This window comes from Bubalus bubalis, chromosome 21 (assembly GCF_019923935.1).
Source record: "Bubalus bubalis isolate 160015118507 breed Murrah chromosome 21, NDDB_SH_1, whole genome shotgun sequence".
Lineage (NCBI taxonomy): Eukaryota > Metazoa > Chordata > Mammalia > Artiodactyla > Bovidae > Bubalus > Bubalus bubalis.
This window is the reverse complement of record NC_059177.1, coordinates 56,902,719-56,919,545: the sequence shown is the minus strand read 5'-3', so window position 1 is coordinate 56,919,545 and position 16,827 is coordinate 56,902,719. Positions and strand designations below refer to the sequence as shown.

General features: G+C 40.7%; 2 protein-coding genes across 3 annotated transcripts in view; one reads left to right on the top strand and one right to left on the bottom strand.

Annotated features, from left to right (window-relative positions):
- SYN2 (synapsin II) overlaps nucleotides 1-16,827 on the top strand; it is a 182,479-nt gene that overhangs the window by 25,593 nt on the left and 140,059 nt on the right. The window lies entirely within an intron of this gene.
- On the bottom strand, nucleotides 7,102-8,160 carry LOC123465249 (40S ribosomal protein SA). Its single transcript, XM_045163894.1, has one exon. The coding sequence runs from the start codon at nucleotides 8,086-8,088 to the stop codon at nucleotides 7,201-7,203; it is 888 nt and encodes a 295-aa protein (XP_045019829.1). The 5' UTR covers nucleotides 8,089-8,160; the 3' UTR covers nucleotides 7,102-7,200.

Genomic DNA, 16,827 nt, shown 5'->3' with positions numbered 1-16,827 from the left:
GTCTTTGGACTGGCAAATTAATCTAGTTCTGATGAACAGGAGAGAAGAATGATAAACACGACATTCTGCATAGTGATTACTTCTGATGGAAGCCAGGGTAAGGCAGGAGGGTTAGACATAGAACTTTAATGATATTGGTAAGTTCTGTTTCTTAAAACAACTGATAGATCCATGAGTGTTCTTTTTATTAGTAGACTTTATAGTAACTTTATCATGTTTTAAAATATATCCAATATTTCTTTCAGAAAAGGAGGAGATGAAAGAAAATGATGGAGGAATAAAGGAAGAGAATCAAGTCCCAGCAGGGAACTAATGCCAGGCGGCCTTTGCTTAATATGTCATGTTATAGTCATCTTGCCCATTTGGAGTTATTAGGGGATATATGTTTCTCTCTTTTCTTCCATGACTTATAACTGAAAGGTAATTTCTTAGAGCTAAGCTTTGGGAAGAAAAGAAAATGAAGCTTTGAAACAGATTTTGTTTCTCCTTCTCAGGGGAGGAAGTGGAGGGTGTGGGAGTGGGAGCTCGTGTGTCCAGGCACCAAACTTGGCAGACAGCTCCCTCAGAGCAGATGGAGCGAGGATTTCATCACCTGACAGACTGACTCAGACCTGCCTCCCTGCAGCCAGCCACTACTGGGTATGCTGGGGATGGCTTGAATCTCTGTCAAAAGCGGCAGGATGGTGTTATTTCTCCTTCAACTCTAGCAGTGGCATACTCTAACCTTCCTGGATGAAGAGCTGCCCAGGACCCGGCAGACCCCATGTTCGGTCAAGGAACTGGTGTATCTGACCTCTGTTGTTTGCAGGGACAGTGGCTTTGGTGGAACGGGCATTTCTTAGACAGAAGTGTTTAAGCAGAGGCTGTAACTCGCAGTGGATGACTTCCCCAATCCATGTTGCTGTAGGGAGGATTTTTACATTGAATTAAATCGCCCATGTGTCCTCTGAGCTTTTTTTCTCCCCGGAGATTATGAGAAATGTGAAGTGGAAGCTCTTATGTAGTCCATGATTGGTTTAGTGAGGTCAGCATAGGGAAAAAAAAAACCTGGGAAAGACTTAGAATTATCGCCTAAGAAGTAAGCAGCTTTCTGGAAGTGATAGATCTTGCTGCCAGTCACGATTTTAGTAACCAGTGAAGATGAACATGTGCTGGATTAGGGCCACAGCCTTTTAGTTAGTGTCCTTGCCTTTAGTCTCTCCCCTGCCAGTTTAGATTGCAAATGCTGCCAGGCCTTTTTTCCTAAAAGCCGACTTTGATCATGGCACTCTCCACTCCGGTTTCTCCAGTAGCTGCCGCTGTGCATCAAGTCTAGGCTTACTGTCTACCTTTGAAAGTGAAAGTGTGAGTCTGTCAGTTGTGTCCGACTCTTTGCGACCCCATGGACTGTGGCCCACCAGGCTCCTCTGTCCATGGAATTCTCCAGGCAAGAATACTGGAGTGGGTTGCCATTTCCTTCTCCAGGGCATCTTCCCAACCCAGGGATTGAATCCACATCTCCCGCATTGCGGGGAGATTCTTTGCTGTTTGAGCTACCTGGGGAAGCCTTTGAGATGTATTATATCTGGCCTTCTTCTCTATCTAAAACCTACCTACCTGTCCTGTAAGTCTTAGCTCAGTTTCCTCCTCCTTCAGGCTAACATTGATCACTGTCTTCTGTGCTCTAACAAACGTATATCAGTTCAGTTCAGTTCAGTCGCTCAGTCATGTCGGATGCTTCACGACCCCATGAATCGCAGCACGCCAGGCCTCCCTGTCCATCACCAACTCATGGAGTTCACCCAGACCCACGTCCATCAAGTCAGTGATGCCATCCAGCCATCTCATCCTCTGTCGTCCCCTTCTCCCCCTGCCCCCAATCCCTCCCAGCATCAGAGTCTTTTCCAATGAGTCAACTCTTCGCATGAGGTGGTCAAAGTACTGGAGTTTCAGCTTCAGCATCATTCCCTCCAAAGAAATCCCAGGGCTGATCTCCTTTAGAATGGACTGGTTGGATCTCCTTGAAGACTAAGGGACTCTCAAGAGTCTTCTCCAACACCACAGTTCAAAAGCATCAATTCTTTGGCACTCAGCCTTCTTCACAGTCCAACTCTCACATCCATACATGACCACAGGAAAAACCATAGCCTTGACTAGATGGACCTTTGTTGGCAAAGTAATGTCTCTGCTTTTGAATATGCTATCTAGGTTGGTCATAACTTTCCTTCCAAGGAGTAAGCGTCTTTTAATTTCATGGCTGCAGTCACCACCTGAAGTGATTTTGGAGCCCCAAAAAATAAAGTCTGACACTGTTTCCACTGTTTCCCCATCTATTTCCCATGAAGCGATGGGACCGGATGCCATGATCTTCATTTGCTGAATGTTGAGCTTTAAGCCAAGTTTTTCACTCTCCACTTTCACTTTCATCAAGAGGCTTTTTAGTTCCTCTTCACTTTCTGCCATAAGGGTGGTATCATCTGCATATCTGAGGTTATTGATATTTCTCCCGGCAATCTTGATTCCAGCTTGTGTTTCTTCCAGTCCAGCATTTCTCATGATGTACTCTGCATATAAGTTAAATAAGCGGTGTGACAATATACAGCTTTGACGTACTCCTTTTCCTATTTGGAACCAGTCTGTTGTTCCATGTCCAGTTCTAACTGTGGCTTCCTGAGCTGCATACAGGTTTCTCAAGAGGCAGGTCAGGTGGTCTGGGATTCCCATCTCTTTCAGAATTTTCCACAGTTTATTGTGATCCACACAGTCAAAGACTTTGGCATAGTCAATAAAGCAGAAATAGATGTTTTTCTGGAACTCTCTTGCTTTTTCCATGATCCAGAGGATGTTGGCAATTTGATCTCTGGTTCCTCTGCCTTTTCGAAAACCAGCTTGAACATCAGGAAGTTCACAGTTCACGTATTGCTGAAGCCTGGCCTGGAGAATTTTGAGCATCACTTTACTAGCATGTGAGATGAGTGCAATTGTGCAGTAGTTTGAGCATTCTTTAGCATTGCCTTTCTTTGGGATTGGAATGAAAACTGACCTTTTCCAGTCCTGTGGCCACTGTTGAGTTTTCCAAATTTGCTGGCATATTGAGTGCAGCACTTTCACAGCATCATCTTTCAGGATTTGAAAGCGCTCAACTGGAATTCCATCACCTCCACTAGCTTTGTTCGTAGTCATGCTTTCTAAGGCCCACTTGATTTCACATTCCAGGATGTCTGGCTCTAGGTGAGTGATCACATCATCGTGATTATCTGTCATGAAGATCTTTTTTGTATAGTTCTTCTGTGTATTCTTGCCATCTCTTCTTAATATCTTCTGCTTCTGTTAGGTCCATACCATTTCTGTCCTTTATCGAGCCCATCTTTGCATGAAATGTCCCCTTGGTATCTCTAATTTTCTTGAAGAGATCTCTAGTCTTTCCCATTCTGTTGTTTTCCTCTATTTCTTGGCATTGATCACTGAGGAAGGCTTTCTTATCTCTTCTTGCTATTCTTTGGACTCTGCATTCAGATGCTTATATCTTTCTTTTTCTCCTTTGCTTTTTGCTTCTCTTCTTTTCACAGCTATTTGTAAAGCCTCCCCAGACAGCCATTTTGCTTTTTTGCATTTCTTTCCATGGGGAAATAAACAAACAAACGTATATAGTAGTTTCTAAATAATGTAGTGATAAATTGTTACATAATGTTTATTTGTGTATGAGTGTTGGAGTGAGAGCCCTTTGAAGCTATGGATGTTTCCTCCTCTTCCCCATGGTATTTAAGATGGTACCTGGCACTTATAAATACATTTTGTTAAATTATTGAACACTGTAATTTTTGTAATAATTAGTATCTGTATATTAATAATTTTAGAGTTCACAAGTGCTTTCACATTTATTATTTCATTTAATTCTTCCAGAAATTTTATGATATTCCCATTTAGAGATGAAGAAATTGACTCTTAAGAGAGAGATAATTTTTCCAAGATCTCATGGTTGCTAACTGGTAGACAGAACTGGAGTCCAAGTTTTTACTTCTGTTGAAAATACCGACTTGCCTCAGGTTTTCTTAAAATCCCAGTTTTCTTTAAGGGGTTTGTAGATATTCGTTATTCAATACCATGGAAATATATGGGAGTGCAATGAGAAAGTACTATCTTCCTGTGAACTAGACAGTTATAGAAGATGTTATGTTTCAGACTCAAATAGATCTGAAGAGGAAAGGTATAGTGAATTGAACAGGGTCTCTCTAAAATTCATATCCAGCCTTCACTTCAGAATGTGACCTTTTTGGGAAATGAAGTCTTTGCAGAAGATAAGGACCTTGAGATGAAATCATCCTAGTTTAGGGTGGGCTCTAAAGTCAATGACTTCTCTAAGGAGAAGAGAGCACAGAGAGGAGCAGGGAGGAAAAGGCCTGTGAGGACAGAAGCAGAGACTGGAGCAAGGCAGCTGCATGCCAGGGAGCAGTGAGGGCTGCTGACAGCCACTCGAAGCTGCAAGAAGCAAGCAACTGGTGGGCCCTTTCCACTTTCAGGGGAAACATAGCCCTGCCATCACCTTGACTTTAGGCTTAGCCTCCAGAACTATGAGAGAATAAATTTTGCTTGTTTTCAGCCATTATGTTTGTGCTAATTTGTTACAGCAGCCTTAGGAAACTAATACAGAAGGGGAGAAAAAAAGTCTCTTATATACCAGGCTAGTTCTAGGTACTATAATATGTTACTTTACTTTATCTTTCAACAACTTTATGTAGGTAGGGTGATTTATCCATATTTTATGGTCAGGAAAATAAGACTCTGAAAGGTAAAATAGAAAGCTCATGTTTTAAAAGTATTCTGTCATCCTGTTTTCAGCTGCGTACTTTTCCTTTTCCTGTTGATTGCCTGAGGAGCTTATTTTGTGGTCCTCACAGTGCCAGGGCACTGAACTGTGATGGTCTATCCTTATTAGATTGGTCAAAGATGTGAATGGTGGATTAATCAAACGAGGGCTGAAAGTCTCATATAACCTTTCTTCTGGGCCTGACTTTCAACCTCACTCTCCCAACTTCCTTACCTACATATTCACACAGCCTTCCTGAATCTTTCTTAGGTTCTTCTTTACCCAATATTCTCTGTTTCTCTCTCTCTCTTTTTCATCTGAAACTCCATAGCAGCTTATCTATTTAATTTTATTACACTTATCGTTGTCTATCTTTTATTATGTGATTTGTGCCTGTCTAACTCTTCCAGGTGTATTGACAGTTTCTTAAGATGAGGATCTTGTCTCGTTCATTTTTATGTCTTCCATATTACCTGTTGGGAATCCTTAGTTGTCACATCTGTTAATTAATGATTAGTTGAATTTTGCTTTCCTCTTCTTCCTCCTCCCCAGTTTTCAGGTTCTAGTACCAACCTTTGGAAGGCAAAGTTCACCTTTGGCTTCCTTCTGTCTTCCTTTCCCGTGGCGTCATTTTTCTGTGTGCCTCCTCCCTTCTCTGAGCCTTGCTGTCCACTGGCTGTCACTTAATTCTCTTGTGAAGTGCCACTGTGCTCTGCTCCAGATCACTTTATAAGAGGCCTGTCGTAGCACTGTCACAGTGTTATGGCCACGTTAGTCGTCTGCCTCCCAAACTACTTTCTTTGCTCATTCTAGTACCCAAATGCCTAGCTCTTTGCTTCACATTCATTAAATGTTGATTGAGTGAGTAAATTAAAGGTGTTTTACTTCATAGGATGTCTATATTTTTCTAGGAAAACTGGTAACCTGATAGGCCTTCCAAATCTGGTTGAATCTGGTGGTAGAATTTTTTTAAACATATTAACAAGTATTGAGGTAGAGGTCTGAGTTGGGACCCTTTTGATTCCCCAAGTATTCAACCTTATAGGTTACTTTCTATTTTATATGGCTAGTCTTGCCAGGTATAGATGCGAAGTAGATCATAAGGCCAAAGTCATCTTGAAAAGTGATGCCAAAACCCTCCATATGAAGCAGAAGTGTTTCTTGGAGAGTTTTGTGAAGCTGTCTTTTCATGAAAATAGCTTTTAAAAAGCAAAGCAAAGCATTTTAAGCTTCAGATAATTCAAGGCTTAAAGGTGATTGAGATTCTCTTTTATAGTTTCTTCCCCTAGGGGAGTTGCATAGTATGAGAGAGAACACCGAACTGGGAGTCACAGTGCAAGTTCTTCTCCCAGATATGACTGTAATTAGTTACATGGTTATAGTGGACTCTTGTGGGTTTTGGCTTCCAGTGTCTGTTTCTCCTTCTTTTAGATACCAGTGCCCAGGTTTTCCATCTCCTCCCTAGAACTCAGGCCTTATGCTTTGGACATAGCCCACTTCACCCCTGGCTCCAAGGATACATATGTGACTCATGCCTTGCTAATAAGAGGATTGCATTCTTTCTGATGATGTAGATTACTTAAGAACGGGCAGCGGTCTCAGTTTGGATCTATGCCTAACTTTTTTAAAAAATTTATTTTTTACTTGAAGGATAATTGCTTTACAGAATTTTGTTGTTTTGTGTCAAACCTCAACATGAATCAGCCACAGGTATATATATATATCCCCTCCCTTTTGAACCTCCCTCCTATCTCCGTCCCCATCCCACCCCTCTAGGTTGATACAGAGCCCCTCTTTGAGTTTCCTGAGCCATATAGCAAATTCCTGTTGGCTGTCTATTTTACATATGGTAATGTAAGTTTCCATGATACTCTTTCCATACATCTCACCCTCTCCTCCCCTCTCCCCATGTCCATAAGTCTATTCTCTGTATCTGTTTCTCCATTGCTGCCCTGTAAATAAATTCTTCAGTACCATTTTTCTAGATTCCATATATATGCATTAGAATACAATATTTATCTTTCTCTTTCTGACTTACTTCACTCTGTATAATAGATTCAAGGTTCATCCACTTCATTAGAACTGACTCAAACGCATTCCTTTTTATGGCCGAGTAATATTCCATTGTGTATATGTACCACAACTTCTTTATCCATTCATTTGTCAGTGGACATCTAGGTTGCTTCCATGTTCTAGCTGTTGTAAATAGTGCTGCAGTGAGCAATGGGATACATGTGTCTTTTTCAATTTTGGTTTCCTCAGGGTATATGCCCAGGAGTGGCATTGCTGGGTCATATGGTGGTTTTATGCCTAGGTTTTTTTTTTTTTTTTTTAGAAACAGTTTATTTTCCATCAACCAAATTTCCATTTTGGTGGAAGTTTGTGGAAGTTCTACAAGTGTCTGGAAGAAGAGCTTACGACCACTCGGTGGTGGTTCCTACCCATTCCGTGGCCTGGGCGGTGGGGGCTGCAGACCAGTCTTCAGTGGAAGGCTGAGCACTCCAGTCTTCAGTGGGGAACTGCTGAATGGGCACGGAAGGCACCTGCACGCCTTCAGACCAGTCTGCCACCTCAGGCTGAGCAGCCGTGAACTCTGGAGCTGGAGCGGTCCATTCACCCTGAAACTCCTCCTTGGTCACAGCCTTCTCAGCTGCTGCCTGCTCTTCCTTTTCAATCTCCTCAGGATCTCTGTAGAAGTAGAGGTCCGGCATGACCTCCCACGGGTGCTCTCGGGAGATGGTGCCACGCATGCGCAGGACTTCCCGGGCGAGCATCCACCACATCAGACCCACCGAGTGTGCTCCCTTGTTGTTGCACGGGATGGCAATGTCCACGTAGCGCAGAGGAGAGTCCGTGTTGCACAGAGCAATGGTTGGCAGGTTCACGTAAGAGGCTTCCGTGAGGGGCTGGTGGTCAGCCCTGGGATCGGTGACCACCAGAAGCCTTGGCTCCCTGAACGCGGCCTGGATCTGGTTAGTGAAGGTTCCTGGAGTGAAGCGGCCTGCGATAGGAGTGGCTCCGGTGGCAGCAGCAAACTTCAGCACAGCTCGCTGGCCAGTATTCCTGGAGGATATGACACTGACATCAGCCGGGTTTTCAATGGCGACGATGGCCCGAGCGGCCAACAGAAGCTTCTCCCAGGTCCTCTTCAGATTTATGATGTAGATGCCATCACTTTTCCTTTTGTAGATGTACTGTTCCATTTGGAAGTCAAGGTTGGTGCCACCTAAGTGGGTTCCTGCTGCAAGGAATTTGAGGACGTCCTCCTCCTTCATTTGCAGGACATCAAGGGCTCCGGACATTGTGAAAGCTTCCCTTTAAGTTACGATGGGAATTCAGGACAACGCCGTATGGACCCCTCTCTGGGTAGCGCCGAAAAGTATGCCTAGTTTTTTAAGGAATCTCCATACCACCTTCCATAGTGGCTGTATCAGTTTACATTCCCACCAACAGTGCAAGAGCATTCCTTTTTTCCACACCCTCTCCAGCATTTATTGTTTGTAGGCTTTTTGACAATGGCCGTTCTGACTGGTGTGAGGTGGTATCTCTTGTAGTTTTGATTTGCATTTCTCTAATAATGAGCCATGTTGAACATCTTTTCATGTGTTTGTTAGCCATCTGTATGTCTTCTTTGGAGAAATGTCTGTTAGGTATTTTTTCAACTTTTTGATCGGGTTGTTTGTCTTTCTGGTATTGAATTGTATGAGCTGCTTGTATATTTTGGAAATTAATCTTTTGTCACTGGTTTCATTTGCTATTATTTTCTCCCATTCTGAGGGTAGTCTTTTCACCTTGCTTATAGTTTCCTTTGCTGTGAAAAAGCTTTTAAGTTTAATCAGGTCCCACTTGTTTACTTTTGTTTTTATTTCCCTTATTCTAGGAGGTGGGTCATAGAGGATCTTGATTCATGTCATCAAGTGTTCTGCCTATGTTTTCCTCTAAGAGTTTTATAGTTTCTGGTCATACATTTAGGTCTTTAACCCATTTTGAGTTTATCTTTGTGTAGGTGTTACGAAGTGTTCTAATTTCATTCTTTTACATGTAGCTCTCCACTTTTCCCAGTACCATTTATTGAAGAAGCTGTCTTTGCCCCATTATATATGCTTTCCTCCTTTGTCAAAAATAAGGTACCCATAGGTGCATGGGTTAATTTCTGGGCTTTCTATCTTGTTCTGTTGGTCTATATTTCTGTTTTTGTGCCAGTACCATACTGTCTTGATGACTGTAGCTTTGTAATATAATCTGAAGTCAGGAAGGTTGATTCTTCCAGCTCCATTCTTCTTTCTCAGGACTGCTCTGGCTATTCGGGTTCTTTTGTGTTTCCAAATGAATTGTGAAATTTTTTATTCTAGTTCTGTGAAAAATGCCATTGGTAATTTGATAGGGATTGCATTGAATCTGTAGATTGCATTTGGTAGTATCATCATTTTCACAGTATTGATTTTTCCTACCCAGGAGGACATCTGTTTATGTCATCTTTGATTTCTTTCATTAGTGTCTTATAATTTTCTTTGTACAGTTCTTTTGTCTCCATAGGTTAAGTTTATTCCTAGATATTTAATTCCTTTTGTTGCAATGATGAATGGGATTGATTCCTTAATTTCTCTTTCTGATTTTCATTGTTAGTATATAGAAATGCAAGTGATTTCTGTGTGTTGATTTTGTATCCTGCAACTTTGCTAAATTCACTGATTAGCTCTAGTAATTTTCTGATACTATCTTTAGGGTTTTCTATGTACAATATCATGTATGACTGACTTTTGATCAATTTTTTCTTTTTTACAGAAGGCATGTATTCTTTTTATATTGGATATGAACCTGGGAAGATGTAAGATTGGGGTCCTCAGGAGAAGTTCTGCCTGGGAATGAAACCAAAACAGAGAGAAGAGCAACCAGGTCCTTTGAACCCCTAAAGTCTGTTGAACTCAAAACCTGGACGTTTCATATATGTGAATTAGTAAAAAAAAGTTTTTGCCTAGTTTGCTTTTGCAAGTCATCTGAAATGGTGACTTTCGACAAACTTTTTTGAGCCTGTATTTTAGTATCTTTAAAATGAGTAGACTGGGCTCATTAAGAGATAGATTTACTTCTATGTTGATACCTGTTTGAAATAAAATAGATTTTTTTTCACACTGGAATTATACAGATTGAGAGTCTAGGTGTTCTTGGTGCCACTAAATTGTGTTTCCCTGTAGTTAAATCTGACCACTGATGTTTCAGTGAATTTATAAAGTTATAACCTTGTCGTTGATCAGATCTGTGAACGTGACCACATCTTTTAGCCTCTGAGGTTTAATTTCCTCTTTTAGGATGTGATGCTGATGGTGTCTTGTTAAACTCACAAAGTCAAATGATGGAATGAAATCAGAGGGTCAGAAGAAAAGTGTAATTTTGATGGTACAGGATAGGTAGGGTTCAGATGAGGAGAGGAAAGGTAAGGTAAGGCATGAACATGAATGATGTGAGCAAAGGCAAAAAAGAGTGAGTCAAAGTCTGTAAGTCAAATTTGTTCAGATTCCTGATGGAATATTGTGTTTCATTCTGTCTTTCCCACTACATGAATAATTAGGGTACTGAAAGATTTGAAATAAGATCTTTGTGGGAAAGTAAAGGCTTCCAGAAATATGACCGAGAATTTAGTAACTGTCTGTAGTTATCTTGCTCTGTGGTTGAAACAGTTTGAACAACTGTTTTCCATTCTTTCAGAGGAGAGGACTAGGGGAATTAATATGAGATATTTGGAATCTAATGAAGACATTTGGTTAAACATTATAACCCCTCAAAATAGGAGGAATCTTTATCTTGAGTCATGGTCCTCTAGTTTTATAGAAGTATGTGGAGGCACTGAGGTTTCCAGAGGAACAGTTTGCATCCCCCATTAGAACCATGTGGTCGTGGTTCTTGTTGTAAACTACAGATATTTCTGTTATTGAGGAATAAGCACAATACCTTCAAATAAGTTTTTTATATTTTATTGTACCCCGTGGCATTAGGCTTACAGAATCATGGAACTTTAGAGCTGAAAGAGATAGAATAATAGAGCAAGTATTTATTGAGTTCTAATTGTGTGCTATCCACTGCCCTGATTTCTTTACATATATTAAATATCTTCCTCGGCTTATGATGGAATTACATTTTTATAAATCTGTTATAAGTTGAGAATATTGTAAGCTGAAAATGCACTTAATACACTTGCCATCCTGAATCACATCTCAGCTTAGCCTGCCGGTGTTTTAATCATTAAGTCGTGTCCAACTCTTTGCGACGCTATGGACTGTAGCCCACCAGACTCCTCTGTCCACAGGATTTCCCAGGCAAGAATACTGGAGTGGGTTGCCATTTCCTTCTCCAGGGAATCTTCCCAACCCAGGGATTGAACCTGCCTTTCCTGCATCATAGGCGGTCTCCTGCATCGTAAGCAGATTCTTTACCAACTGAGCCCCTAGGTGGCACCAGTGAGATGGAGTTTCAATCCCTGGGTCAGGAAGATCCCCTGAAGGAGAAAATGGCACTCTACCCCAGTATCCTTCCTGGGAGAATCCCGTGGACAGAGGAGCCTGGCAGGCTACAGTCCATAGTGTCGCAAAGAGTCAGACATGACTGAGTGTCTGAGTGTAGCACAGACAAAAATAGCTCAAATGGACAGTATTGTAAGCTGAAAATGCCCTTCATACACCTAACCTCCTGAACATCACAGCTGAGCCGAGGCTACCTTAAGTGTGCTCAGAACACTTACATTTGCCTACAGTTGGGCAAAATCAAGTGTTGAATCTCTCATGTAACTGCATACGATACTGAAAGTAAAAACAGAATGATAGTCTAGGTGCAGAATGGTTGTAAGTGCATCATTTGTTTACCCTCGTGTTTGTGTGGCTGACAGGTTTTGGGGAGCTGTGGCCCAGGGCTGCTGCCCAGCATCATGGGAGACTGTCTTACCACACGTTGCTAGCCTGGGAAAAGATCAAAATTCAAAATTTGATGTATGGTTTGACGAATGTATATTGCTCTTGCACTATTGTAAAATAAAAAAATTGTAAGTCAAACCACCGTAATTTGGGGACCATCTATGTGCTTAATTCTCACAGGTACCCTATAAAATAGGTACAGATATCACTCTTATTTTTAAAAATTGAAGTATAGTTTATTTACAATGTTTCAGGTATATAAATCATTCCTACTTTATCAATGAGGAGATTGAAAGATGAACAGGTTAAAAATGTACCTCTAGATCATGCAACTAAGAAGTGGCAAAGCCAGAATAATTAAAAATCTGTAATTGTATACCTTAAAGTTTCTGTGGTCTGGAGGTTTGCAGCCTGGGCTCCTGATGCTTAGTAATCTAGAGTCACAGTCCCCTTCCCTTCCAGGGTCTTTGCACTGTAGCACCACCAGGGGGCAGTACTTGTGGTGTAGCAAAATCTGCTATAAACGCAGTTTAGAGGGAGTTTACCACATTTAGTATTTTAGTATTTTTTTTAAATATTAACTTCAGTGACTGCTTAATGACTGAGATGTGATTATAATAAATTAGGACTGTTAGCCTTTCAAGATTTTTCTGATGCAATAAAAGAGTAGATAAAAAGCAAAATGCATAAATAAATTTTCCTTTTGCTGCAAGTAAGAATTTTGGATTTAAATTATTTAAAATGAGATGCTAAGAATGAACGAGGAAAAATATATTTCAGGTTTTTTCCTGGGTTAAAAAAGTAAGTGGCAGTGCTGTTTCTCTATTTGAATGGGTGGTTTGTTTTTGTTTTTTTTCTTGTCCTTTGGGGATTACATTACACCACCACTAATAACACTTGAGTAATGTTTCACACTTCACAGAGCACTTTCACTTATGTTATTGTACATATCAGTCTTTCCGTCTTTTGTGTTCCCATAGACCTCTGCACAGACCCTTCACTGTGTTTTACGTGTTATTTACTCCCCAACCAACTGTAGTCTCCAGAACAGTGTTCCCAGTGAACTGGTTTGTGGGTCCTATGGAGTTAATATTGCCGTGTTGAGTGGTAGGGAGCTCAGAGCTGCCTCCCAGAACTATATGAACTTTGAATCTGTTGGAGTTAAGAAAAAAGTTAAAATCAATTTGCTTAGAAATAAAAATGAAGCTTCTATTTCAAGCATAATGTAGCAGGAAAAAAAGCTTAGACTTGGAGTCAGAAGACCTGAATCTGAATTCCTTCCACTATTTTACTAGACATTGATTCATGCTTAAAGCACTCCTGTTCTTCTCCTCTATAGTATTTATTGCAGTTGTAATCAAATAAGTATTTGTTTAATGATTATATTTTCCACTAGTATATAAATTTGATCAGGGAAGAGACTACTGTATTCTTCACAATTGCATTCTCTGCACCTAGCACAGCAACTGATACATTTTAGGTGCTTAATAAATATTTGTTGAATGAATAAATGAATGAAAACCCAGTAAACTGGGACAAGGGGAATTAAAATTGGCTTGACTGGATCTGAGGAGTTGGACACTTTTTAACTGAGGATGTTAGATTTAAAATTGAGACTTGAAGGGTGAAGGGGAGTTGGCAAGGCAAATAATGAGGAAACTGTTCTGAGGGAAAAAACATCTGGGAAGGGGAAAGAGCCTGGTTAATTTGAAGAAATACATCCCTGTGTGATTGGAATGTAGAAGGGGCAGGAGGAGCTCCATGAAGAGAGCCTGGAGTGCGCAGAGGCCGGATCATGCGGAGGCCTATGGGCTTTGCTAAGGCTTTTGCGCTTGATTCTAATAGAAATGGGATGCTCTCGGAGTTTTGGTAGAGGAGAGCCGTGATTAGGTGTTCCCTTTGAAATGGCTGTCCTAGCAGTTGTCTAGTGGGGACTAGATTGGAGGAGGGGGAATGTGGATCCTGGGAAACCATTAGAAGTCTCTCACAGAAGCCCACGTGGGAGATGATGGTAGCTTGGGCAAAGACAGTGGCAGTGGGGATGGAAGGAGGTGGAATAGTATAATGTTTGCTAGATAATATGATCAGGCCTTGATTAATTGGATGTGAGATGAAGGAGAGGGAGGTGGCCAAGTATGTCTAATAGGTTTCTGATGAGGCACCCGAGTGGATGGGGTGCTGTTTCCTGAGAGGTGAGGAACACTGGAGGAGCCTGAAGTAACAGGTTTTAGAGTGAGAGGAGGAGTGTTATTTTAGACACGTTTCTGACATGTGTTTCAAGTGCCCGTGAGACATCTGAGTGGAGGATGACTCTGGGGGTTAGGTATATGGGTTTGAACTTCAGGAATGCGTATTGTATTCTATGACTGTGAGAACAGAAAGAACCACCTTATTCTTTTTTTCATGACTGCATGTTTAAGTACTAAGGTACCAATTATGTGGTGTAATTATCTTAAGGAAAATGTACATAACATGGAGAGAAAGAAGTAAATGTTTTTGCCCAGATTGTTTTTTTTGTTGAAGTATAGTTGATTTACAATTTTGTATTAGTTTTAGGTGTTATTACAGGTGTGATCACAGCAAAGTGATTGTTATACATATATTTTCTTTTCCAGATTATTATTCGTTACAGGTTTTTACAAAATGTTGAATACAGTTCCACCCTGAATGTGCCCCCCCCTTAACGACCCCACAGTTGTCTAATCTCATAAGGTCAGCAGGGTGGGGCCTACTTGGTTGAGAGAGAAGAGTAGTTTAAAATGTGAGTTTCCTTTAAGAGAAAGGGGAAATGAGGTCCCCCAGCAGGTGGCTTTGGTCTTAGATTAGAGGAGGTCCACCCGATTTATTATTTTAACAGAAGGGATGGAGGAGAATGTACAGAGGGATGGAGGGGAAGATACAGAAAGCTGTGTGGACTGAATGGTGTGAAGTTGAGGACGTATCCATCTGGTGGATTCTATTTTCTTTGTTAAGTAGGAGGCTAGGTCATCTACTGAGATGGCAGAAGGGAGAAGGAAGGGATGCTATTTGAAGGGAATGAATAAGATTGGAAGTCACCACTGTCTTTTGACCAGACAAACACGTGATTTATTGGCAGTTGAAGACTTTGTTGAGGTCCTTTCTGCTCTGTTATATGTGGGTGTTTTGGCATTCCTCAGCAACTTGGGGACATATTTGGAGAAGGTGGGTAATTGAGCTTATCAAGCAAGGGGTTTTGAAGTTTTACCAGGTAGAGAGGATGAAAGGCAAAGGAAATATAGGCTATTGAAATACTGGGTCATGGAATCCAAGTTGAGTGGAAAGGCAGAAGATGATAGGAAAGGAGCAATGGAGGGAGAGAGTGGCACTCAAACTTTAGTGTGCATCAAAATCATTTGGAGGATTTGTTAAGACATAAGTTGCATTCATTTGTAAAACAGGAGGATAAGTTCTGATGCCTTTTTCATTTGATTGTTGTAGAGTATAAGGAGGCAGCATGTGAACATTCTCTTTAATTTGAAGAGAGCTATTAACATGCTTTTTTTTTTTTTTTTTTTTTTGCTGTAAGGCATTCAGATTTAAGGTGGCTCAATAAATCAGCAAGTAATTCTTGGTATAAGAATACTTTCGTTTCCTAGGTTCCTGATTACATACAGGTTACATACTTTGTGTATTCCAGCCTTTTGCTCTGACTTACAGGCAAAGTGCTCATTATTTGTCTCTAGTGGATCGAGCGTTTTCTGTGATCCCTAATGAAAGATTTAACCTCTCTGTGCCTTTTAAAAATGAGTCAATCAATGTTTGCATTGTTTTGCTTCCCCATGAAGAGAGTATGAGATTTCATTATTTTTTTTAAATAAAAACTTTTTCTTGTACTTTTGACACTTTTTCACATATAATAAAAGTCTTCATTTTAGTTATAGAATTTTGTGATTTATTATAATGGTGACAATGGCTAACATTTATTGAGCATTAATTGTGTGCCAGTCACTGTCCCAGTTACACAGTAAACAGGGCAATCCAAGGAAGTGCCTACTTAGTGTTTTTATATATTTCACTTAATCCTTTCAGTAGTCGTCGGAAGGTATACACTACATTCCCCCTATTTTACAAATAAGTTAAGTAAGGCTTAGGTAAGCAATAGGCCCAAGTCAGGCAGCATCTGTGTGATAGCTAGGGTTCAAATCCAGGGTTATCCAATTCCATACCCCTGTTCATCATCACTAGACTAGAATTGCAGCAGTCAACGTAGTAGTGTCTTCTGTTAGTCATGGAGTCAGCTGCCTTATTAATTTTGCAATCACAGGCAGACTTAAGCTCCAGGAGCTTGTGTGTCATTCTTTTGAGTTCTATATAAGATGGGATTGTCAGGGTTTATGAATATGCAGATGAGACTGGAGGCACTTGAAGTTAAGAAATGTTCACGGCCCCATCTTTATCATTTATTCAACAAAAACTTATTGAAAACTTAGGGTTTGTAAGGACATTGTGCTAAGTATGTTCTAAGGAAGACAGTCTGAATTCTTAACTGCTTTAGCATAACTTAGAGATTTTAACATTGGAGCTCAAAAGAGAAGCAGAGATAAATTGTGGGAAGAAGATTGGATCGAAGCTTGAGAGATCTAGGTTCTAGTCTGGTACCAGAGTGCTATAGATGGGTTGGGGGTTTTATTGGATGGTACAGTACTTCCTGTGAACTGACTAGAACTTGCTGAATGAAAACCATGATTTGGAACTAATTTTGTTTTACAGTTCTGTGATATTTTCTATTATGAAATTCTTCTCTTTAGCTTATTCATACATCCATTGGGCCCATTGGGCAGTGTATATGTTTGTTCCACACCTCTGCCTAGGTGACTGATCAATTTGGAAACATGCTTGTGTGCAGAGGACCGGAGGGCAGATATAAGCCAGAGGTAGAATCAGTACCCTGGAGAGCTCCAAGTGGGCATGTGATCCGAAAACAAACCAGTCCTTAGGCTGTCAATGATGGTAATTCTCTGCAAGAACCTTAGAACGTTAACAGATCCTGAAGTTTCATTTAATATAGATTCCTTGAAAATGATGGCTCCAGTTTGAACTTATTTCATAGGTTTGTATTATCTCACTAACGTCTTAATTTTAAATGTAGAGAAAACAGAGACCCAGAATGAGAAC

Excerpts from the sequence above, each read along its gene's own strand:
- LOC123465249 (XM_045163894.1), bottom strand. The coding sequence starts at position 8,088 with ATGTCCGGAGCCCTTGATGTCCTGCAAATGAAGGAGGAGGACGTCCTC.